At 43.9% G+C, this 24,786-nt stretch overlaps 1 protein-coding gene across 1 annotated transcript in view; it reads right to left on the bottom strand.

The window, feature by feature from the left end:
* Positions 1–1,985: 1,985 nt before the first annotated feature.
* Positions 1,986–24,786, bottom strand: part of npas2 (neuronal PAS domain protein 2) — a 38,363-nt gene continuing 15,562 nt past the window's right edge. The window contains exons 7-20 of the mRNA XM_038989949.1: positions 23,530–23,643; positions 22,315–22,433; positions 13,933–14,015; positions 12,610–12,716; positions 12,182–12,329; positions 11,592–11,676; positions 11,145–11,274; positions 10,823–10,929; positions 9,877–10,056; positions 9,410–9,619; positions 5,765–5,958; positions 5,091–5,183; positions 3,177–3,387; positions 1,986–3,052 (exon numbers count right to left, since the gene is read on the bottom strand). Coding sequence (XP_038845877.1) covers positions 2,855–3,052; positions 3,177–3,387; positions 5,091–5,183; positions 5,765–5,958; positions 9,410–9,619; positions 9,877–10,056; positions 10,823–10,929; positions 11,145–11,274; positions 11,592–11,676; positions 12,182–12,329; positions 12,610–12,716; positions 13,933–14,015; positions 22,315–22,433; positions 23,530–23,643 — 1,979 coding nt within the window. The 3' untranslated portion in view covers positions 1,986–2,854. The remainder of the gene's footprint in view (positions 3,053–3,176; positions 3,388–5,090; positions 5,184–5,764; positions 5,959–9,409; positions 9,620–9,876; positions 10,057–10,822; positions 10,930–11,144; positions 11,275–11,591; positions 11,677–12,181; positions 12,330–12,609; positions 12,717–13,932; positions 14,016–22,314; positions 22,434–23,529; positions 23,644–24,786) is intronic.

The following is a 24,786-nucleotide window of genomic DNA, read 5'->3' as shown; positions in this document are numbered from 1 at the left end:
CACTTGTTTTTAAATATATGGTAAATTAACAAACATGCCCTGGTAGTCTACTAATAAGGTTTGCTCTGTCCATTAAAGTGTGAATAAAAAAATATGAAGCCTGATTTTTATGATTTATTTAATGAAAATGTTGGCATTAGTAATTGGTACTTTTCTTTAGTTTTAGAAAATCAAATGTCAAAATATTTGATTCTATAGTGAACATAATAGGGTTATACTTGTATGAGGATAGGTTTCCAGTTGCTTTGTCAGTCATTAAACAATATATTTTTTCAAACATGGACTAATAGTGTTGGGTGGTGAACATACTATAGTGTTTAATAATGATATCAGTTACAGTATACAGTGCATTCGGAAAGTATTCAGACCCCTTGACCTTTTCCACATTTATTACGTTACAGACTTATTCTAAAATGCATTAAATAAAAATTAATTCCTCATCAATCTACACACAATACCCCATAATAACATAGCGAAAACAGGTTTTTAGAAATGTTTGCAAATTTATATAAATAAAACTGAAATACTTTATTTACATAAGTATTCAGACCCTTTGCTATGAGACTCAAAAATTGAGCTGAGGTGCATCCTGTTTCCATTGATCATCCTTGAAATGTTTCTACAATCTAGATTGGAGTCCACCTGTGGTAAATTCAATTGATTGGACATGATTTGGAAAGGCACACACCTGTCTATATAAGGTCCCACAGTTGATAGTGCATGTCAGAGCAAAAACAAAGCCATGAGGTCGAAGGAATTGTCCGTAGAGCTCCGAGACAGGATTGTGTCGAGGCACAGATCTGGGGAAGGGTACCAAGAAATGTCTGCAGCATTGAAGGTCCCCAAGAACACAGTGGCCTCCATCATTCTTCAATAGAAGAAGTTTGGAACCACCAAGACTCTTCCTAGAGCTGGCCGCCCGGCTAAACTGAGCCATCGGGGTAGAAGGGCCTTGGTCAGGGAGGTGACCAAGAACCCAATGGAAGTTTGGAACCACCAAGACTCTTCCTAGAGCTGGCCGCCCGGCTAAACTGAGCCATCGGGGTAGAAGGGCCTTGGTCAGGGAGGTGACCAAGAACCCAATGGTAACTCAGAGAGCTCCAAAGTTCCTCTGTCTAGATGGGAGAACCTTCCAGAAGGACAACCATCTCTGCAGCCCTCCACCAATCAGGCCTTTATGCTAGAGTGGCCAGACGGAATCCACTCTTCAGTAAAAGGCACATGACAGCCCTCTTGGAGTTTCTCTCAGACGATGAGAAACAAGATTCTCTAGACTGATGAAACCAAGATTGAACTCTTTGGCCTGAAAGCCAAGCATTACGTCTGGAGGAAGCCTGGCACCATCCCTACGGTGAAGCATGGTGGTGGCAGCATCATGCTGTGGGGATGTTTTACAGCGGCAGGGACTGGGAGAATATACAAGAATGAGGGAAAGATGAACGGAGCAAAGTACAGAGAGATCCTTGATGAAAACCTGCTCCAGAGTACTCAGGACCTCAGACTGGGGCCAAGGATTCACCTTCCAACAGGACAACGATCCTAAGCACACTGCCAAGACAACGCAGGAGTGGCTTCGGGACAAGTCTCTGAATGTCCTTGAGTGGCCAAGCCAGAGCCCGAACTTGAACCCGATCGAACATCTCTGGAGAGACCTGAAAATAGCTGTGCAGCGACGCTCCTCATTCAACCTGACAGAGCTTAAGAGGATCTGCAGAGAAGAATGGGAGAAACTCCTCAAATACAGGTGTGCCAAGCTTGTAGCGTCATAGCCAAGAAGACTCGAGGCTGTAATCGCTGCCAAAGGTGCTTCAACAAAGTACTGAGTAAAGGGTCTGAATAATTATGTAAATGTGACATTTCCTTTAATTTTTTTTATATAAATTTGCAAAATGTCTAAAAACCAGTTTTTGCTATGTCATTATGGGGTATTGTGTGTAGATTGATGAGGAAAAAATAGATTTAATTCATTTTAGAATAAAGCTGTAACGTAACAAAATGTGGAAAAAGGGAAGGGGTCTGAATACTTTCCAAATGCACTGTATCTAGGATGACTGATTTGAATGTGTGATGAAATAACAACTGATGTCCAACATCAAAATGAACCCTTCCTTTACATTTCCTTCTGGGGAAAATATTGTTGTTTTATAGGTTTGTAAAACTGCTGTTTCATAACAAAAAAGTATGCAACTGCACAACAAAACCATAACTCACAAATGTTTTTCATGTGAAATGAAGATGCAACTTTGAAGAAGTAAATGTTCACTGCTTGTGTTTACTCTCTGAACATCAGGACAGATGCTATGAAGAAGTGCAGTCAGTGCACAACTAGACTCACCTAACAATAACCAATTTTTTGGTTGAAAAATTATCTGCATAAAAACACATAGCAGAACTGTTTTCCTGATGGTTACTTTGATAGTTTTCTCCATCCAGCAGTGTCATGATGAAATATGATGTGTAAGCATGGTCCCAGTAGCACAGTGGAGTGGGACAGAGAGTGAAGCACAGGCCTTCAGCACACTGACTCCTTTTTCATTTCTGGGAGAGCTGTCACATTGGGGGCCGCCACCGGTCCAAGCAGCCTCTGACTGTGGTTCACCCCAGCATGGGGTACAAAAACAGCTTTGTCTGAAAAGGGTGGCTCCTTATCAGAAGTAAGGTCACCACAGGCATATTTTCATTTTTTTTGTTGCTGTGGAAACAAAGCCACTTTGGTTTCTTAAACAGCGAATAACACTGCACAGCATGGCGCCAAATAGCCTCTGTCTCTTCTATGCATCCCATATAATTCTGCCACTGAACCTGTGACAATACATTTCAGGGGATATCTAACAACTCTGTTTGAGTTTCGGTGCTACCGAGTGAGCATATTTCGGAAGTCTGAAAGGTTGCCAGTCTGGTTTTGGGAATGGTGGTGTTGTTGCTGCTGTTGTTGTGGTTGCTGCTGCTGCGGTTGTTGTTGAATATAACCCACAGTACCTTGCTGTGGGACAGTAGTGGCGTGGAAGAACGCCTGAGTGGGTCCACTGTGTAAGAGTCCTTGGGGCTGCATCTATCAACAGAAAGGGATCAGGGCATAAGTGAGGTGATACTAGTTATTCTACAGAGTGAGCCAAACCCCCGCCAGCCCAAGGCCTACTATCACACTACTGCAAGTAGTAGGACTACTACTTTACCTGAAAGAACTGCTGGGGATGCTGCAGCTGTAGAGAGTGATGGTTGGCCTGCTGCTGAGGGTGGTAGGTGGGCTGGGCCTGGTGCGTGATAAAGCTGTTGTGAGGGATCATGATGGGGGACGTGAATACAGGGGAGGGGACCAGGACAGCGTTGCAGTTCACCTGCTGCATGGGGAACGACGGGGTCATCATCTGCTGCTCCAGGGTGTATCTGGGGAGGGATGAGCGCAATCAACCAGTCAACTACATTTACTGTGTTCATAGTAACAGAATATGTTTATTTTTCTTTAACACTTAGATTTCTGTATGGTCTGATTCTTTGCAAATACAGTTGAAGTCGGAAGTTTACATAAACTAGTTTTAATGACTCCAACCTAAGTGTTTCAACCACTCCACAAATTTCTTGTCGGTTAGGACATCTACTTTGTGCATGACACAAGTCATTTTTCCAACAATTGTTTACAGATTATTTCACTTATAATTCACTGTATTACAATTCCAGTGGGTCAGACGTTTACGTACACTAAGTTGACTGTGCCTTTAAACAGCTTGGAAAATTCCAGAAAATAATGTCATGACATTAGAAGCTTCTGATAAGCTAATTGACATCATTTGAGTCAATTGGAGGTGTACCTGTGGATGTATTTCAAGGCCTACCTTCAAACTCAGTGCCTCTTAGCTTGACATCATGGGAAAATCAAAAGAAATCAGCCAAGACTTCAGGAAAAAAAATTGTAGACCTCCACAAGTCTGGTTCATCCTTGGGAGCAATTTCCAAACGCCTGAACGTACCACGTTCATCTGTACAAACAATAGTATGCAAGTATAAACACAATGGTACCACGCAACCATCATACCGCTCAGGAAGGAGACGTGTTCTGTCTCCTAGAGATTAACGTACTTTGGTGCGAAAAGTACAAATTAATACCAGAACAGCAAAGGACCTTGTGAAGATGCTGGAGGAAACATGTACAAATGTATCTATATATATTTGGCCATAATGACCATCATTATGTTTGGAGGAAAAAGGTGGAGACTTGCAAGCCGAAGAACACCATCCCAACCGTGAAGCACGGGGGTGGCAGCATCATGTTGTGGAGTTGCTTTGCTGCAGGAGGGACTGGTGCACTTCACAAAATAGATGGCATCATGAGGAAGTAAAATTATGTGGATATATTGAAGCAACATCTCAAGACATCAGTTAGGAAGTTAAAGCTTGGTCGCAAATGGGTCTTCCAAATGGACAATGACACCAAGCATACTTCCAAAGTTGTGGCAAAATGGCTTAAGGACAACAAAGTCAAGGTATTGGAGTGGCCATCACAAAGCCCTGACCGCAATCCTATAGATAATTTGTGGGCAAAACTCAAAAAGCATGTGCGAGCAAGGAGGCCTACAAACCTGACTCCATTACACCAGCTCTGTCAGGAGGAATGGGCCAAATTTCACCCAACTTATTGTGGGAAGCTTGTGGAAGGCTACCCAAAACGTTTGACCCAAGTTAAACAATTTAAAGGCAATGCTACCAAATACTAATTGAGTGTATGTAAACTTCTGACCCACTGGGAATGTGATGAAATAAATAAAAGCTGAAATAAATCATTCTCTCTACTATTATTCTGACATTTCACATTCTTAAATAAAGTGGTGATCCTAACTGACCTAAGACAAGGAATCTTTACTAGGATTAAATGTCAGGAATTGTGAAAAACTGAGTTTAAATGTATTTGGCTAAGGTGTATGTAAACTTCCGACTTCAACTGTAAGTTAATATCATGTGTTTTAAGTACAATCAGGTCATATCAAGGATAAATGTTCTCATATTTCACTCCATGTACTACATATGGGTCAAATAACAGACCATTTAAAGAAAGTCAACATAATGATTAATTACACACTCAATCACACACTTACTTGGTTTGCTGGATGGCTGTGTTGCACTGGGAAGCCTGGGAGCTCATACTGCTATCAGGTAAGAGGGTCTGCATTGGCTGGTTGAGCAGCATGCTGCCAGAAAGAACGGTCTATGTCAGTGTCAAATCTGGAACTCCAACCTTTCTAAAAATGACTCCTGGGCCATGAGGGCTGAGATTGCACAAGCTGGTATTTTCCACCTTTGACATACTTATCCATCTCCTAAATACATTGCGAGTCCAATCGACAGGACAAAAGGTTTTGTGACTCAAGGAGACTATTCCCTCTCCAATGTCACCCTAACCTTTTTCTTCTAACCATTTGATTTCAACCTGATGAACTCAAACCTACTTTTATTTTTGATTAAGTTAACAGAAGGACAAGACTTTCATATCAAGTTACTTTCACTTCAAGGTAAGCAGGTGTTAAGCAGGTGCTCTTTCATTCAGAATTCATACAATGTAGCTATGATTAACTTCAAATCATAAAGCTTTGTTTTGATAATATACAGCTTGCCATGTCAATGTTTCCCAAAATGTATTCAGTTACAAGTTGCTTCAATTCAGACCAAACTAAAAGTTGAGTTACACTGACCATGAAGAACAGACTCAACACGTTCTTGAAAGGAATTCTGCAACAAGAAATCAGAGTGTTTAACTGTCTGTAGGGCTCACCGTAACTGTCCCTCTTGACTGAACTCGGTGTCTGAGTGTCTTTGGTTTGCATCCTGCAGTGGCTGTGTGTTCATCTGCTGAGAGAACATCATGGGGTTGCTGTAGAAGGGCATGGTCAGGCTGGTGTGGGTGTGCACCGGGAGACTGACTGCCTGCATCTGCCCGCCTGCACTCCTTATCAATCTCTGCTGCACCTAAACAACAACAGGGACATTAACACCAGGTTGACTGCAGTCATGAACAAAACACGTCCTTGTATATTTGAAATCAAATCAAACTTTATTTGTCACATGCGCGAAATACAACCAGTGTAGACCTTACCATGAAATGCTTACTAACAAGCCCTTAACCAACAGTGCAGTTCAAGAAGAGTTTAAAAAGAATTATACCAAATAAACTAGAGTAAAGAATAATAAAAAGGAGCACAATAAAATAACAATAACGAGGCTATATACAGGGGGTACCGGTGCCGAGTCAATGAGTAGAGTAGCAGCAGTGTACAAAACAAATGGGGGGTCGATGTAAATAGTCCGGTGGCCATTTGATTAATTGTTCAGCGGTCTAATGACTTGGGGATAGAAGCTGTTGAGGAGCCTTTTGGTCCTAGACTTGGCGCTCCGTTACCGCTTGCCGTGCGGTAGCAGAGAAAACAGTCTATCACTTGGGTGACTGTAGTCTCTGACAATTTTTGGGACTTTCCTCTGACACCGCCTATTATATACAGTTGAAGTCGGAAGTTTACATACACCTTAGTCAAATACATTTGAAATCAGTTTCACAATTCCTGACATTTATTCCTAGTAAAAATTCCCTGTCTTAGGTCAGTTAGGATCACCACTTTATTTTAAGAATGTGAAATGTCAGAATAATAGTAGAGAGAATGATTTTTCAGCTTTTATTTATTTCATCACATTCCCAGTGGGTCAGAAGTTTACATACACTCAATTAGTATTTGGTAGCATTGCCTTTAAATTGTTTAACTTGGGGTCAAACGTTTTGGGTAGCCTTCCACAAGCTTCCCACAATAAGTTGGGTGAATTTTGTCCCATTCCTCCTGACAGAGCTAGTGTAACTGAGTCAGGTTTGTAGGCCTCCTTGCTTGCACATGCTTTTTCAGTTCTGCCCACAAATTATCTATAGGATTGAGGTCAGGGCTTTGTGATTGCCACTCCACTACCTTGACTTTGTTGTCCTTAAGCCATTTTGCCACAACTTTGGAAGTATGCTTGGGGTCATTGTCCATTTGGAAGACCCATTAGCTTTAACTTCCTGACTGATGTCTTGAGATGTTGCTTCAATATATCCACATAATTTTACTTCCTCATGATGCCATCTATTTTGTGAAGTCCACCAGTCCCTAAGGCAGCAAAGCACCCCCACAACATGATGCTGCCACCCCCGTGCTGCACGGTTGGGATGGTGTTCTTCGGCTTGCAAGCCTCCCCCTTTTTCCTCCAAACATAACGATGGTCATTATGGCCAAACAGTTCTATATTTGTTTCATCAGACCAGAGGACATTTCTCCAAAAAGTACGATCTTTGTCCCCATGTGCAGTTGCAAACTGTAGTCTGGCTTTTTTATGGTGGTTTTGGAGCAGTGGCTTCTTCCTTGCTGAGCGGCCTTTCAGGTTATGTCGATATAGGACTCGTTTTACTGTGGATATAGATACATTTGTACCTGTTTCCTCCAGCATCTTCACAAGGTCCTTTGCTGTTGTTCTGGGATTAATTTGCACTTTTCGCACCAAAGTACGTTCATCTCTACGAGACAGAACACATCTCTTTCCTGAGCGGTATGATGGCTGCGTGGTCCCATGGTGTTTATATTTGCGTACTATTGTTTGTACAGATGAATGTGGTAACTTCAGGCATTTGGAAATTGCTCCCAAGGATGAACCAGACTTGTGGAGGTCTACAATTTATTTTCTGAAGTCTTGGCTGATTTCTTTTGATTTTCCCATGATGTCAAGCAAAGAGGCACTGAGTTTGAAGGTAGGCCTTGAAATACATCCACAGGTACACCTCCAATTGACTCAAATGATGTCAATTAGCCAATTTGTATTTATTTTTCCCTTATTTAACTAGGCAAGTCAGATAAGAACAAATTCTTATTTTCAATGACGGCCTAGGAACAGTGGGTTAACTGCCTTGTTCAGGGGCAGAACATCAGATTTTTACCTTGTCAGCTCGGGGATTCGATCTTGCAACCGTTCGGTTACTAGTCCAACGCTCTAAACACTAAGCTACTGTCACCCCAATCAGAAGCTTCTAAAGCCATGACATAATTCTCTGGAATTTTCCAAGCTGTTTAAAGGCACAGTCAACTTCGTGTATGTTAACATCTGACCCACTGAATATTGTGATACAGTGAATTGTAAGTGAAATAATCTGTCTGCAAACAATTGTTGGAAAAATTACTTGTGTCATGCACAAAGTAGATGTCCTAACCGACTTGCCAAAACTATAGTTTGTTAACAAGAAATTTGTGGAGTGGTTGATAAACGAGTTTTAATGACTCTCAACCTAAGTGTATGTAAACTTCCGACTTCAACTGTAGGTCCTGGATGACAGGAAGATTGGCCCCAGTGATGTACCGGGCAGTACGCACTACCCTCTGTAGCGCCTTACAGTCAGATGCCGAGCAGTTGCCATACCAGGCGGTGATGCAACCGGTCAGGATGCTCTCGATGGTGCAGCTGTAGAACTTTTTGAGGATCTGGGGACCCATGCCAAATCTTTTCAGTCTCCTGGGGGGGAAAAGGTGTTGTCCTCTTCACGACTGTCTTGGTGTGTTTGGAACATGATAGTTTGTTGGTGATGTGGACACCAAGGAACTTGAAACTCTCGACCCGCTCCTCTACAGCCCCATCGATGTTAATGGGGGCCTGTTTGGCCCGCCTTTTCCTGTAGTCCACGATCAGCTCCTTTGTCTTGCTCACATTGAGGGAGAGGTTGTTGTCCTAGCACCACACTGCCAGGTCTCTGACTTCCTCCCTATAGGCGGTCTCATCGTTGTTGGTGATCATGCATACCACTGTTGTGTCATCAGCAAACTTAATGATGGTGTTGGAATCGTGTTTGGCCACACAGTCGTGGGTGAGCGGGGTGTACAGGAGGGGACTAAGTACACACCCCTGAGGGACCCCAGTGTTGAGGATGGCAGATGTGTTGTTACCTACCCTTACCACCTGGGTGTGGCCTGTCAGGAAGTCCAGGATCCAGTTGCAGAGGAAAGTGTTTAGTCCCAGGGTCCTTAGCTTAGTGATGAGCTTCGTGGGCACTATGGTGTTGAACGCTGAGCTGTAGTCAATAAACAGCATTCTCACATAGGTGTTCCTTTTGTCCAGATGGGAAAGGGCAGTGTGGAGTGCGATTGAGATTGCGTCATCTGTGGATCTGTTGGGGCGGTATGCAAATTGGAGTGGGTCTAGGGTATCCAGGAGGATGCTGTTGATGTGAGCCATGACCAGCCTTTCAAAGCACTTCATGGCTACCGACGTGAGTGCTACTGGGCAGTAATCATTTAGGCAGGTTACCTTCGCTTCCTTGGGCACAGGGACTATGGTGAATATTTCCCTGCTAACTCTATACAAAGTAAAAGTCTAAAGCTATTGGGATAAGAGTACAGAGGGAGAGCTGGGGTACCTGAGGGGAGGGTGTGCTGTGCTCTCTGAGGAGAGAGTGAGGGGACAAGTCGTGGGCTCCATGGAGAGGCTGTTTGGAGTGGGCCGAGGCCTGCCTGATCACCCTAGACTGGGGCTGATGCTGCTGGACCGGCCTCCCTGGACCCTGCTGCTGAGGCTGCTGCTGTTGGACCTGGCCAAAGTCACCGTGGATGGGTTGCTGTAACAACATCTACACACACACACACGAGGGCTTAGCTACTGTATCCACTCTATAATCTCGGTCCTCGGGACCCCAAGGGGTGCACGTTTTGGTTTTTGCCCTAGCACTACACAGCTGATTCAAAGCTAGATGATTAATTTATTATTTGAATCAGCTGTGTAGTGTTAGGACAAAAACCAAAACAGAGGACCGAGTTTGGGGAAACCCTGGCTTAGGTTAAGGGACTGCTTTAGGCCGGGCGTCTGACTAGCGGTAAGCAGGGTTACCTGGAGGTTAGCTAGCTGAAGCTTCTCCTTGATGTCATGCAGCTCCTGCTGCTGAGTCTTGATGTCCATCTGCAGGATGCGTGTCCTCTCCTCCAGCTGCTCCTTGAGCTGGTTCATCACACCTAGCTGAGGCTCTTGGGGCTGCTGTTGGTACATGGACTGCTGCTGCTGCTGTTGTTGCTGCGACAGAAATAATAGGATACACAGCCATCATGATAACGGCAGTTCACATCAAAGTACCATGCATGGGCGATGCTCTGGCACAAGACTTCACAGCTGCCTACACACATTTTCAGAGCCAAGGAGGACTCTGCTGTAGTTCAGAAATACAGCACTCAAGCACTTGAGGTCCACAGAAATCATCCTCACATTCATTATCGCTTGATTAGCACTTCCAGCTCTTCTTGTTTCCAGCTCTTCTTCTTGTTTTCATGCAGATGTAGGAGATGCTTTTACTGGGCCTCATTTAACATGAGTTGAAGTGATCATCTTGAGACAAATTATACACACTTGAGAATAGTAGTTTTACATCTGGAATATAATTGTCATCTACATTTACAGCTATAATATGATCATCCCCAATTACATTGCTGTGGTCTAAAATCAAGTGGGAGTGGAGGCATTTCACACAAACAAACGAGGATGTCAACCAACAGACAAGAGCATGCTGTCATAATACTGGGAGACTACTAGACAAACAGTAAGCAGGCAGGAGACAGACAGGAGAGATTAGACTAAACATCAACCATTACGGAGTGCTGGCTGCAGGTAGGAGAAAGGGGGAGGCTCAGTTGGGGAAGGAGGTCAAAATAGTTTTGCCTCTGTACCAAAGTCTATAAGGTGAAGGACAACAAAAACAGACAGGGAGTTGAGCAGGATTCCAGGCTGATGTTTTTCTACAGGTATTGGTTTTTCCACTGGCTAGTTCTTAATGAGGTGAACTGACCTTTGCACTACTGGGTACGAGTATGGCCAAATTCTTCTCTGTCCCCGCGACTGATGCAGACTGTCGTGATGGTGTGCAAGCGTCTGTGAACCGCAAAGACGTGTTGGCTGGTGGGGAAAATTATTAAATATGTAGAAGGTCACGCATACTTCATAATTAACCATTTAAATCTAAAATTGTATACAGTAAGTGAGTGTATGGTGGTGCAGTTTGGATTAGGGTGAAAGTGGTGTTGTATGGTACAGGGTTTAAATCTAAATGGACTAATTCAGTATGGGGGTATTTGGGTTAGCTGGACAAATAGAGCAACAGGGGGACTCACATGCCGAATCGGACAGGGCCGTGTGGGAGGATTTCCGGGAGCTGTGGGAGGACACTGAGCATGCCCCGCTCATCCTGTCCTGTCCGGGAGGGTCCAGATTGGGACAGATGTCCAGGTACACCTCCTGAGCCTGGAACACACAGGATAGACAGAGGAGTATCAAGTACTGACAGCGCCAATAAGATCTGGGACATATTTGCTTTTACCCACTCAGAATACACACAACAATGCCTGACACTGGAAAGCTCCGTATTTGCATGGCATTTCACCATCCCACTTAGCTCTGAACACTAACACAGGATTGGGAAGTAGAGCACTACTGTACATGATGGTAACAATTGAACCTGGTAAAATGGCTGTTTATTGGGAAACTTGAATACTGGATGTTATTGTAACATTCTTTATGATTCATTATTTATATTTGATCTTAGTGTCTCTTCTTCATACCTTTATGGAGGACGAAGTGGCCATCTCAGGTGACGTCTCCTCCAAGCCAAACTCTCTCCTCCTCTCTGCTCTCACCTCCGCGTAACTACAAGTCCGTGACAGAGTGCAATAGAAAGAAAGATCAAATGTCAAATGATTTGCACATAAGCCTAGCTTTTCCATCAACAATCAATCAAATTTGTTTTATAAAGCGCTTTTTACATCTACCCCGCCTAAAGCCCCAAAGAGCAAGCAATGCAGATGCACAGTGACTAGGAAAAACTCTAGAAAGGTTGGAACCTAGGAAGAAACCTAGAGAGGAACCAGGCTCTGAGGGGTGGCCAGTCCTCTTCTGGCTGTGCTGGGTGGAGTTTATAAGAGTACATGGCCATTAAGGCCAGATCTTTCTTCAAAACGTTCAGATATTCATCCTCAATTTACAATATCTAATGACAGACAGCTAATACTACTAATGCAGTGGAGATCAGGTTCAATAGGTCTATACTAGACTGATCCTGTTGAACTATACGGGGGGGGGGTTCTCACCCTCAGGCAGCATCATAGTATATTTTACCAAACATGACAGAGAGAGACAGAGGAATTAGGTTTACCTGACGACTGTGTGAGTGCACACTATGAACTCTGGCTTGGAGTTCCACTGATGGTATGTAATGTAGTAGTGTGTCTGCAACCAGATCCACTGCTGACCCTTGGTCAGAAACCGATAGTAGCAGGATTTACCCTTCCCAAACTGCATTACTGTGAAGACAACACAACACAGGGACATTTTCAACAGAGCAGTCAGGCATACACAAATCACTACACTGCCCTTGTTCCCGAAATCCTAAAACATCAGGGTAGGAGTAGCAAGCTCTAAGCAGTCTCAGAAGTCTGGGCTTTTTATGCACATTGGTGAAGTGGAAATAGAAATGTAACTACAGTGGGATGACCTATTTCTGTGAAATGGCTGCCTGGATCCTGTGGTAGTGAGGGAGAGCGGGAGAGAGGGATGAAAGAGGTAGTGGAGAGAGTTGCTTACATTGCTTATGACACCGCGCTATAAGCTCCAAGTCATCCACATGATAGTAATCATAGCCAGAAGTCCCAAGAACCTCAAAGGGCAAGTAGCCGATGATTGGTGAAGCTCTGGAAAAAGAGAATAACCAAGATATTAGGCAGCTATGTTTTATAACAACAGACTGGTTAAACTGCGACATTTCGTATTTATTTTGTCGGAATGTATTATTTTGCAGCCTTGAGAGAATAACTTGATTGATAATGCCATAATTACCTTGACAAAGAAATTGAAAAATGCATAAACATTATGATTAATAAACCTAAGTTTGTACTGCCTCAAGCACACAGAGCAATATAACTTCATATGATCCATACAGTTATGACACATTGACAGAATATCACCACTCTAAATAGGCTAGGGCTGAGCGAGTGCGATGTTGCGAATGCCTAAAAAATGCGTAAACATGGCAATGTTGTATAATCACAGCTATGATTATGACGTGATTTTGGCTCACTTGGTGCATTTCATTCATCAATGCTCAGTTAAATCCACTTAGCCTAGGCCCCCATAAGCCAAATTCAGAATGGCATGCAGGTCACATTATAGAGGGAGCCATTCTTGAGACCCAGCGCAGAGCACAGCAGTTTGGCAAGGAGCTGTGAATGTCCAATTTTAGCTCAGCAGAGCACAGGACGTACAATTTCTTCCCTTGGTTTTACCTTCTTTACAGTTATCTAATAATCTTGGGGAGGTTGCCATCCTCCCTGCTCTGAATTCACAAGGGTCTTTGATTAGCAGGTACTAAGGGATTTGATACTGCACTGGTGGTGTCATGAATGATAGAATGTTGCAGTCTGGGCTGTTTCTCACTGGTCCTTTATCACCTGTGACATTGCAGACTAATCTTGTGTCTCACTCTCACTATCCAGGGCAGGGCAGCAGGTTTAAATGCCTTACTTAGTGAGGACGCCAGGCCACACAGTGGAAACTAGCACAATCAGTCAGTCACGCCACTAGCACCAGCAGTCTGCTGAACACTGAGCCTGATCACCCAAAGCCAATCAGATGGAACATAACCAAGGGACACAGCGGGGCAGTATGACACGCCAGTAGACAGAGTTTACAAACAACAATATCATGTTAATGCCAAGATAGGGACAGGAGAGAACAGCAGTTGTCCTCTTAAATCTATATGTTACTGTAGCGCTAAAGATGTGCAGCCCAGAGGATGTCAGTTGATGGGCACCGATGATAGTGTAGCTTTCCATCAGGCTATGAAACTACTCAATTAAAGACTGATAACAGATGGAGGACAAAATGTACATGTTTCTTTGCTCCTCTTACCTGTGATCTAAGAACAGGAACTTCCATTCAAGGCTGTGTCTAGATGTGAATTCATCAGAGGGATCTTCCACATTACACAAATCCTGGTAAAAGTAACAAAAATACAATTTAAGGCACTAGAGAACCAATCCTTAAATCCTAAAAAAAACTATTGTGACCATGGAATTATAAGCTTCTTGTAACGGAATTCCTCCTCCTCTTCATCCGAAAAGGAGGAGTAGTGATTCGACCAAAATGCAGCGGGTTGTGAATACATAATGATTTATTAAAGCAAACGACGAAACACGAAAAACAAACACTTGGAAGGATTACAAAATAACAAAAACGAATGTAGACTGACCTAAACCATGAGAACTTACATATAACACGAAGCACGTAGGAACAGGTACAGACTATAACAAACGAACGAACAAACGCTACAGTCCCGTGTGGTGCGCAGACACAGACACGGACGACAATCACCCACAAACAAACAGTGAGAACAACCTACCTTAATATGACTCTCAATCAGAGGAAACGTCAAACACCTGCCTCTAATTGAGAGCCATACCAGGCAACCCAAAACCAACATAGAAACAGAAAACATAGACTGCCCACCCAAAACTCACGCCCTGACCAATAAACACATACCAAACAACAGAAAACAGGTCAGGAACGTGACAGAACCCCCCCCTCAAGGTGCGAACTCCAGGCGCACCCCTACAACTCAAGGGGAGGGTCTGGGTGGGCATCTGTCCGCGGTGGCGGCTCCGGCGGTGGACGAGGACACCACTCCACCACTGTCTTTGTCCCCCTCCTTAGCGTCCTTTGAGTGGCGACCCTCGCCCCCGACCATGGTCCAGGAACCTTCACTAAGGCCCCTCCTACATAGAGGAGACAGCTCAGGACAGAGAGGTAGCTCAGGACAGAGAGGTAGCTCCGGACAGAGAGGTAGCTCCGGACAGAGAGGTAGCTCCGGACAGAGAGGTAGCTTAGGACAGAGGGACAACTCTGTACTAATGGCAGCTCCGGACTGAGTGGCAGCTCATGACTGGAGGGCAGCTCATGACTGGAGGGCAGCTCATGACTGGAGGGCAGCTCATGACTGGAGGGCAGCTCATGACTGGCTGGCGGTTCTGGCAGCTCCTGACTGGCTGGCGGCTCTGGCAGCTCCTGACTGGCTGGCGGCTCTGGCGGCTCCTGACTGGCTGGCGGCTCTGGCGGCTCCTGACTGGCTGGCGGCTCTGGCGGCTCCTGACTGGCTGGCGGCTCTGGCGGCTCCTGACTGGCTGGCGGCTCTGGCGGCTCCTGACTGGCTGGCGGCTCTGGCGGCTCCTGACTGGCTGGCGGCTCTGGCGGCTCCTGACTGGCTGGCGGCTCTGGCGGCTCCTGACTGGCTGGCGGCTCTGGCGGCTCCTGACTGGCTGGCGGCTCTGGCGGCTCCTGACTGACGGACGGCTCTAGCGGCTCCTGACTGACGGACGGCTCTAATGGCTCGGGGCAGACGGACGGCTCAGAAGGCGCTGGGCAGACGGACGGCTCAGACGGCGTTGGGCAGACGGATGGCTCAGACGGCGCTGGGCAGACGGATGGCTCAGACGGCGCTGGGCAGACGGATGGCTCAGACGGCGCTGGGCAGACGGATGGCTCAGCCGGCGCTGGGCAGACGGATGGCTCAGCCGGCGCTGGGCAGACAGATGGCTCAGCCGGCGCTGGGCAGACAGATGGCTCAGCCGGCGCTGGGCAGACAGATGGCTCAGCCGGCGCTGGGCAGACAGCCGACTCTGACCTGCTGAGGCGCACAGTAGGCCTGGTGCGTGGTGCCGAAACTGGAGGCACTGAGCTTGAGACACGCACCACAGGGAGAGTGCGTGGAGGAGGACCAGGGCTCTGGAGACGCACTGGAAGCCTGGTGCGTGGTGTAGGCACTGGTGGTACTGAGCTGGGGCGGGAAGGTGGCGCCGGATATACCGGACCGTGCAGGCGTACTGGCTCCCTTGAGCACTGAGCCTGCCCAACCTTACCTGGTTGCATGCTCCCCGTAGCCCGTCCAGTGCGGGGAGGTGGAATAACCCGCACTGGGCTGTGTTGGCGAACCGGGGACACCATGCGTAAGGCTGGTGCCATGTACACCGGCCCGAGGAGACGTACTGGAGGCCAGATATGTTGAGCCGGCTTCATGGCACTTGGCTCAATGCTCACTCTAGCCCGGCTAGTGCGGGGAGGTGGAATAACCCGCACCGGGCTATGAACACGTACAGGAGACACCATGCGCTCTACTGCGTAACACGGTGTCTGCCCGTACTCTCGCTCTCCACGGTAAGCCCGGGAAGTTGGCGCAGGTCTCCTACCTGACTTCGCCACACTACCCTTTAGCCCCCCCCCAATAAATTTTTGGGTTGTACTTGCGGGCTTCCAGCCTTGCTTCCGTGCTGCCTCCTCATATCGTCGCCTCTCCGCTTTAGATGCCTCCAGCTCCGCCTTGGGACGGCGACACTCCTCTGGCTCTGCCCAGGGTCCTTCTCCGTCCAGAATCTCTTCCCATGTCCAATCCTCCTTGACCCACTGCTGCTGTCGTTGCTGTCCGTTAACCCGCTGCTTGATCTGGGTTTGGTGGGTGATTCTGTAACGGAATTCCTCCTCCTCTTCATCCGAAAAGGAGGAGTAGTGATACGACCAAAATGCAGCGGGTTGTGAATACATAATGATTTATTAAAGCAAACGACGAAACACGAAAAACAAACACTTGGAAGGATTACAAAATAACAAAAACGAATGTAGACTGACCTAAACCATGAGAACTTACATATAACACGAAGCACGTAGGAACAGGTACAGACTATAACAAACGAACGAACAAACGCTACAGTCCCGTGTGGTGCGCAGACGCAGACACAGACACGGACGACAATCACCCACAAACAAACAGTGAGAACAACCTACCTTAATATGACTCTCAATCAGAGGAAACGTCAAACACCTGCCTCTAATTGAGAGCCATACCAGGCAACCCAAAACCAACATAGAAACAGAAAACATAGACTGCCCACCCAAAACTCACGCCCTGACCAATAAACACATACCAAACAACAGAAAACAGGTCAGGAACGTGACACTTCTATCTACGAAAAGTCTAGATCTGAGTTATAAGTTTTCACGTCATATCTCAGAACTGTTTTGTAGTGAATTCCTTGTTCATAACTAATCAAGTCCCTCACCATAAAGGTACTTAAAGTGCAGAGTATCAAAATCCTGAGACTTTTGTAAATTTGTTTTTTTAGGGAGGTGTTGTAATTGTAACCTTGTAAGTCTCAAAAGTGGATCTGTGTTGTGTAAAAAGGTTCTTTCTGGCACTTAATGATACGATTATTTCAACGTTAATAGAAAAGTAAAGCCATTTAATGATTAAATGAAGAGAATAACCTTCCTTCCTTCAAACCACATGATGTAATACATAATTTCATATTCAACATCAATTCAACATTCATTCATAATCACCAATCACTTGTCCTTGCATCAAAGCTAAGAACAGCTTCTATCTCAAGGCCATCAGACTGTTAAATAGCCATCACTGGCCGGCTACCACCCGGTTACTCAACCCTGCACCTTAGAGGCTGCTGCCCTATGTACATAGACATGGAATCACTGGTCAATTTAATAATGGAACACTACATACTGCTTTACTCATTTCATATGTATATACTGTAATGCCACTCCGACATTGCTGATCCTAATATGAATATATTTCTTAATTCCATTCTTTCTATTTTACTTTTAGATGTGTGTATTGTGTGAATTGTTTGATACTACTGCACTGTTGGAGCTAGGAACACAAGCATTTCGCTACACCCGCAATAAAATCTGCTAAATATGTGTATGTGACCAATAACATCTGCTAAGTATGTGTATGTGACCAATAACATCTTCTAAATATGTGTATGTGACCAATAACATCTGCTAAGTATGTGTATGTGACCAATAAAATGTGATTTGATTTTGATTTTAAAACAATAGTTCAATGAAATGACAACTACCCTACAGTGATTTCAGAAAGTATTCACACCCCTTGACTTTTTCCACATTTTATTTTGTTACAAAGTTGGATTAAAATTGATTTAATTGACATTTTCTGTCAACCGTTTACACAAAATACTCTGTAGTGTCAAAGTAAAAAAGAAGAATAATAATAAAGAAAAACACTAATATATCTTGATTAGATAAGTATTCAACCCCCTGAGTCTATACATGTTAACACCTTAGGCAGTGATTACTGCTGTGAGTCTTTCTGAGTGAGTCTCTATGAGCTTTGCACACCTGGATTGCACAATATTTGCTCTGTCAAGTTATGTTGATCATTGCTAGACAGCCATTTTCAAGTCTTGCCATAGATTTTCAAGCAGATTTAAGTCAAAACTGTAACTAGACCACTCAGGAACATTTAATGTTGTCTTAGTAAGCAACTTCAGTGGATTTGCCCCAAAGATGGAAGGTGGAAATTGCCTTTTAAATTGTAGAACCAGTTTTATTGGTTGTAATTGCCAATTGGGTAATTGTATGGTCCTGGGGACCAAGTGCTTATATTATGTAGGCCTACCTGTTTGAGCTCCTGTTAGACGATTTAGTTTCTCAAGGGGACAGTCTTGCCCTCTACCTGTGTCAGTTCAGATAGGACAGGTTAAGCCTGATACAGAGGCTATTTCTTTTGGGCTAATGCCTGTGTATATTTCGTAAATCTACATGTATATTTTGTATGATCTGGCGCTTTCACCATTGGATTACCAAGACCTGTAAATAAATCTACACTCTGAGCACGTCAACCTGCCTTGTTTTCTGCTGATGTCAAGCCCTTACGACTGCTACATGTCCCTATTTTACAATTACAAATGCTAATCAAAATGTGTTGTAGACAAAATAATGAAAAGTGCTGTCTGGTGGCCTCAATAAATAGACAGAGATTTGTAGTTGAACAAGTCGCTGCATGTATAGATATTTTATATTTATATTTTTTTTGTTACTTGACTTGAGACTTTACTTAAACTTGTGACTCGACTTGACTTGCTCTTAGAATGCACGACTTGGACTTGACTCGAGTCTTGACCTATTCTACCTGGGACTCGACTTGAGACTCAGACCTTGTGACTTGAGACTTGCTCGTGACTCGAATAATAGTGACTTGGTCACACCTCTGATAACCCGTAAATGGCAGTCACTACAATCATGGGACTTTTATGAATTGTTTTACTCAGTGTTGTTACAGCATTCAAGCCACGTAACGCATAGTGCATTTAATGTCTAAAACAATTATCGAAACCGAAATCGAAAACCTTTTTTAATAATCGAACCGACCTCAAAAAACATTTATCGCTCAGCACTAATCTACTAAATGTATAGTTCTGAGATATGGAGTATTATTCATGTCCCAGATCTCAGAACTCTTTTGTGATGTCTTCCTTTTTCATGACTCAATGCATCCCCTTACACGCAAATATGTTTGATTGGAAACTCAGTAATGTGTGATTGGATTGAGATAGAACCTTATAAAACCAAGTTCAAAGTTGCTGCGCAGATAGAACTTTTACATAAAAAAATAAATAAAAATGTCATCGTAAATAGATGTATTTTATTTTATTAAGAACACCTTCTCTTTTCATGACATAGACTGACCAGGTAAATTGAGGTGAAAGCTATGATCCCTTAATGATTTCACTTGTTAAATCCACTTGAATCAGTGTAGATGAAGGGAAGGAGACAGGTTAAATAATATTTTTAAGCATTGAGACAATTGAGACATGGATTGTGTATGTGTGCCTTTCAGAAGGTGAGTAGGCAAGACAAAATAATTAAGTGCCTTTGAATGGTAGTAGGTGCCAGGCACACCGGTTTGTGTCAAGAAGTGCAATGCTGCTGGGTTTTTCACGCTTAACAGTTTCCCGTGTCTATCAAGACTAGTCTACCACCCAAAGGACAACTATGGGAAGCATTGGAGTCAACATGGGCCAGCATCCCTGTGGAATCCTTTCGACACCTTGTAGAGTACATGCCCCAACGAATTGAGGCTGTTCTGAGGACAAAAAGGAGGAGGGGTGCAATGTATGTCACATGTGATGGATCATCAAAAGGGCAACTATGTGAATAACAATTTTTTACCAAAATGTCATTTATAATTATTCCAAGGTCTGGTAAAAAAAAGAGAGATTATTTTCCGATTGCAAGTGAAACATCCAACCCAACCAGAAGTGACAAAAGAATAATATGAGGATTCACAATGCAAAAAACTCTAAGACAGGCCTTACATCTTGTCATTCCAAGATGGCGTAGCAGTGCCGACTTGGTTAGTCATCCTCTCGTTAACTTTTTGTATTTTTCGTCTTTTTTGTATATATTTCAAAATATTTTAAATCTCTTTTCGATTTTTAAATTAAATATACCTTCCGGTAACCCACCTCACCCAATGTGACACGGATCCGCTATTTTTCAGACCTTATAGCCAGAACCTCCATCAGAAGCTAGCCATCAGAAGCTAACCAGCTAATTAGCTACTAGCTATTTAGTCATTGTTAGCCACTGCTAGTTGCCTTCACCTTCTGCACAGACACCAGCTGTTTTTTTTTAAGCTTGGATAATACTTGCCAGCCTGCCAGTATTGGACTGTTTTCTCCACTACAACGCCGGATTCATTTCAAATCCCACCGTACCTTCTCCGCTGTGCAATCCGGTTTTCGAGCTGGTCATGGGTGCACCTCAGCCACGCTCAAGGTCCTAAACGTTATCATAACCGCAATCGATAAAATACAGTACTGTGCAGCCATCTACATCGACCTGGCCAAGGCTTTCGACTCTGTCAATCACCTCATTCTTATCGGCAGACTCAGCCTTGGTTTCTCAAATGACTGCCTCGCCTGGTTCACCAACTACTTCTCAGACAGAGTTCAGTGTGTCAAATCAGAGGGCCTGTTGTCCGGACCTCTGGCAGTCTCTATGGGGGTACCACAGGGTTCAATTCTCTGGCCGACTCTTTTCTCTGTATATATCAATGATGTCGCTCTTGCTGCGGGTGATTCCCTGATCAACCTCTACGCAGATGACACCATTCTGTATACATCTGGCCATTCTTTGGACACTGTGTTAACTAACCTCCAAACGAGCTTCAATGCCATACAACACTCCTTCCGTGGCCTCCAACTGCTCTTAAACGCTAGTAAAACCAAATGCATGCTTTTCAACCGTTCGCTGCCCGCACCCGCCCGCCCAACTAGCATCACTACCCTGGACGGTTCTGACTTAGAATATGTGGACAACTACAAATACCTAGGTGTCTGGCTAGACTGTAAACTCTCCTTCCAGACTCATATTAAACATCTCCAATCCAAAATTAAATCTAGAATCGGCTTCCTATTTCGCAACAAAGCCTCCTTCACTCACGCCGCCAAACATACCCTTGTAAAACTGACTATCCTACCGATCCTCGACTTCGGCGATGTCATTTACAAAATAGCTTCCAATACTCTACTCAGCAAACTGGATGCAGTCTATCACAGTGCCATCCGTTTTGTCACCAAAGCCCCTTATACCACCCACCACTGCGACCTGTATTATCTAGTCGGCTGGCCCTCGCTACATATTCGTCGCCAGACCCACTGGCTCCAGGTCATCTATAAGTCTATGCTAGGTAAAGCTCTGTCTTATCTCAGCTCACTGGTAACAGCTCACGATAACAACACCCACCCGGACCACGCGCTCCAGCAGGTATATCTCACTGGTCATCCCCAAAGCCAACACCTCCTTTGGCCGCCTTTCCTTCCAGTTCTCTGCTGCTAATGACTGGAACGAATTGCAAATTTCCCTCACTAACTTTAAACATCAGCTATCTGAGCAGCTAACCGATCGCTGCAGCTGTACATAGCCCATCTGTAAATAGCCCACCCAATCTACCTACCTCATCCCCATATTGTTTTTATTTACATTTCTGCTCTTTTGCACACCAGTATTTCTACTTGCACATCACCATCTGCTCATCTATCACTCCAGTGTTAATTTTCTAAATTGTAATTACTTCGCTACTATGGCCTATTTATTGCCTTACCTCCTCACGCCATTTGCACACACTGTATATAGACTTTCTTTTTTTCTCTATTGTGTTATTGACTGTACGCTTGTTTATTCCATGTGTAACTCTGTGTTGTTGTTTGTGTCGCACTGCTTTGCTTTATCTTGGCCAGGTCGCAGTTGTAAATGAGAACTTGTTCTCAACTAGCTTACCTGGTTAAATAAAGGCGAAAATAAATAAATACATGGCTTTTCAAAATGTATTATTTTCTTCTTCTGCTTTAGAAGATAATATAAAACATCTGTATGTTCTCAAATGGAATCGGCAAAGATTGAGCAAAAGAAACACGATCTTACCTTTAAAAACTGCGGAGTGACTAATCGTACAGTGGCAACAAGGCAGACCTGCTCTTCCAGTGATGACTGCAGGGTTCTTGGTAATGTCAACTCAAACCCGTTACAAGAGGAAGTAGGCACTGTGAGTCAAACAACAGAAACAGTCACTCAATACCTCCCCAGAGGATGAATGTAGGCATAGCAAATATAAAACAGCAACAATCCATTTGGTGCATTACAACAGTATAGTATAGACACTAGCAGTGATTATCATCAACCCCAAACAGGTATATCTGTTACAAGAGGACGTAGGAGCTGTGAATCAAAGTCCAACTGTGTTTCCCGGCCACAGCAGTGTGTGCTGGGGATTTTGCCCTTTAATCACACACTCATTTGAGAAAGGAAAATCAGCAGGACTGTGGCCCCTGAAGACTGTGGTAGTGATCCCCAGCTGAGGGTCGGGGGTAATGGCAAATCAGGCAATAAATCTTTGATTAGCAGTGACTGGAGTTATTCTACGAGTGCCAGATAACTTTACATAACCGTTCCATCTCACCACACTCTGCCTTTCCATCTCACCACACTCTGCCTTTCCATCTCACCACACTCTGCCTTTCCATCTCACCACACTCTGCCTTTCCATCTCACCACACTCTGCCTTTCCATCTCACCACACTCTGCCTTTCCATCTCACCACACTCTGGTGACCTTACTCATTATGCTATTCAAACGACTGGAAGTCCAAAACTTTAAAAAGTATGGAAATATCCAAAAGTCCGAAGTGTAATTTCAGACGAGAGGGAAACATTTCCTCATACGTCTAATTTTCCAGTCAATTAGCCAGGTATTTGAATAGTGATCAACAATGAGATATGCAGTTCTGAAACGGTTTTATAACCGGTTTGATTTTCTGTCTGTTTTATGTTTCAAGTAAGTTTTTATGACATAACATCTCCATTCTAATATTCAATAGAATGCAGAGTTTGGCCTTATTAATATAACTAGATGGTTTACTGTCCATTCATCAGGTTGTAGCTCGGTCAGTAGTTGTAGATGTAATGGCACATAAAATACACATGATAATAAAACAATAGTTCTGGCAGTTGAAAGGGAAAGTCATTTCTGTTGTTATGCGAGTATGTCAAGGAAACAAAGATTTGGGAACTAAAACATTGCAAAGTATTGCACAACTTTAAAATGTCAAGTGAGCTCGGGGTAGAATAACAGAACACTCACCATTGTTATGAAACTTGAAATCTCCTACAAATTTCACGTACTCATATGTAGGGGGTTCCTTTGGGTCGATGTTTCCTCTGGCTAAATGACAGCAGAACTCAATGTGTGTCTTACCTGGAAAAAATACCAAATGGAAGTTAGCTGGAGTGTCTTCAACAAAACACAATGCTTTTTCCATCATCATGAAGAAAAATAAAGTAAGAAAAATATTTACTGACAAAGCGAATAAACCATTTTCAGTGTGTATTTACACATACTCTATTGGCACTTCTTTCTAATATAAATAATCTTGAAGTCTTCATGGTGCAACATGATAAACTCTTTTCAAATAGGTTGATATTTTATGTAAGAGCCTTGGATGAAACTCTGACAGAGTAAATCTCAGAGAAAAGAATGATGACAATTATTTTGCTATTACAACTTCTGCTCCTAACAACCACTGACAGCTCAGACATTTTGGCTTTTCTCTCATGGCTGGAAATCAGCGCACAGCTCCCAGTAAATGGCATTGACCCCAGCATAGTTTGTCTCAGTTGTCATGGGATGGCTCAGCAGTGTTGTTCCTACAGACAAGGCTTCACTTGGCAGGGGAATGAGACCAGTGGTGGGAGAGGAAGAGGGGGAGTATGTCACTGAGCCATCGACACACTAAAACTGTGCACTGATGATGTTCTAAATACTCCTCAATCAGACACAATGTCACAGTCACACAGAATGTCTGAATAGAGTCATCCCATTTTCTACAGAATCCATGGCTCCGTTTAAACGGGTTACCTTTGCGGAAGAGAATGCCTCCGCTGACTTATGTCAGAGCACTAGCTCAGACATACTGTACACACTGAGGGGACTCACTGCGTTAATGTTCTACTAATCCTCCAAAGCCAATGTGTTGCTCTTCATTACACTAAAAATAGAGCATTGTGGCATTGTCAGGAGGCTGGGAATACCAGTGGCCCTGTGCCATTCAAACCGAGATATACAGTGCATTCGGAAAGTATTCAGACCCCTTCCCTTTTTACACATTTTGTTACGTTACAGCCTTATTCTAAAATGGATTTATTAAGAAATTGACATCATCAATTTACCCACAATAACCCATAATATCAAAGTGAAAACAGTTTTTTAGAAATTTTAGCAAATGTATTGCAAATAACATAATTTACATACAGTACCAGTCAAAAGTTTGGACACACCTACTCATTCCAGGGTTTTTCTTAATTTTTACTATTTTCTACATTGTAGAATAATAGTGAAGAC

The sequence above is a fragment of the Salvelinus namaycush genome, chromosome 3 (assembly GCF_016432855.1).
Source record: "Salvelinus namaycush isolate Seneca chromosome 3, SaNama_1.0, whole genome shotgun sequence".
NCBI classification, from domain to species: Eukaryota; Metazoa; Chordata; class Actinopteri; order Salmoniformes; family Salmonidae; genus Salvelinus; species Salvelinus namaycush.
This window is presented reverse-complemented; position numbering and strand designations above follow the sequence as displayed.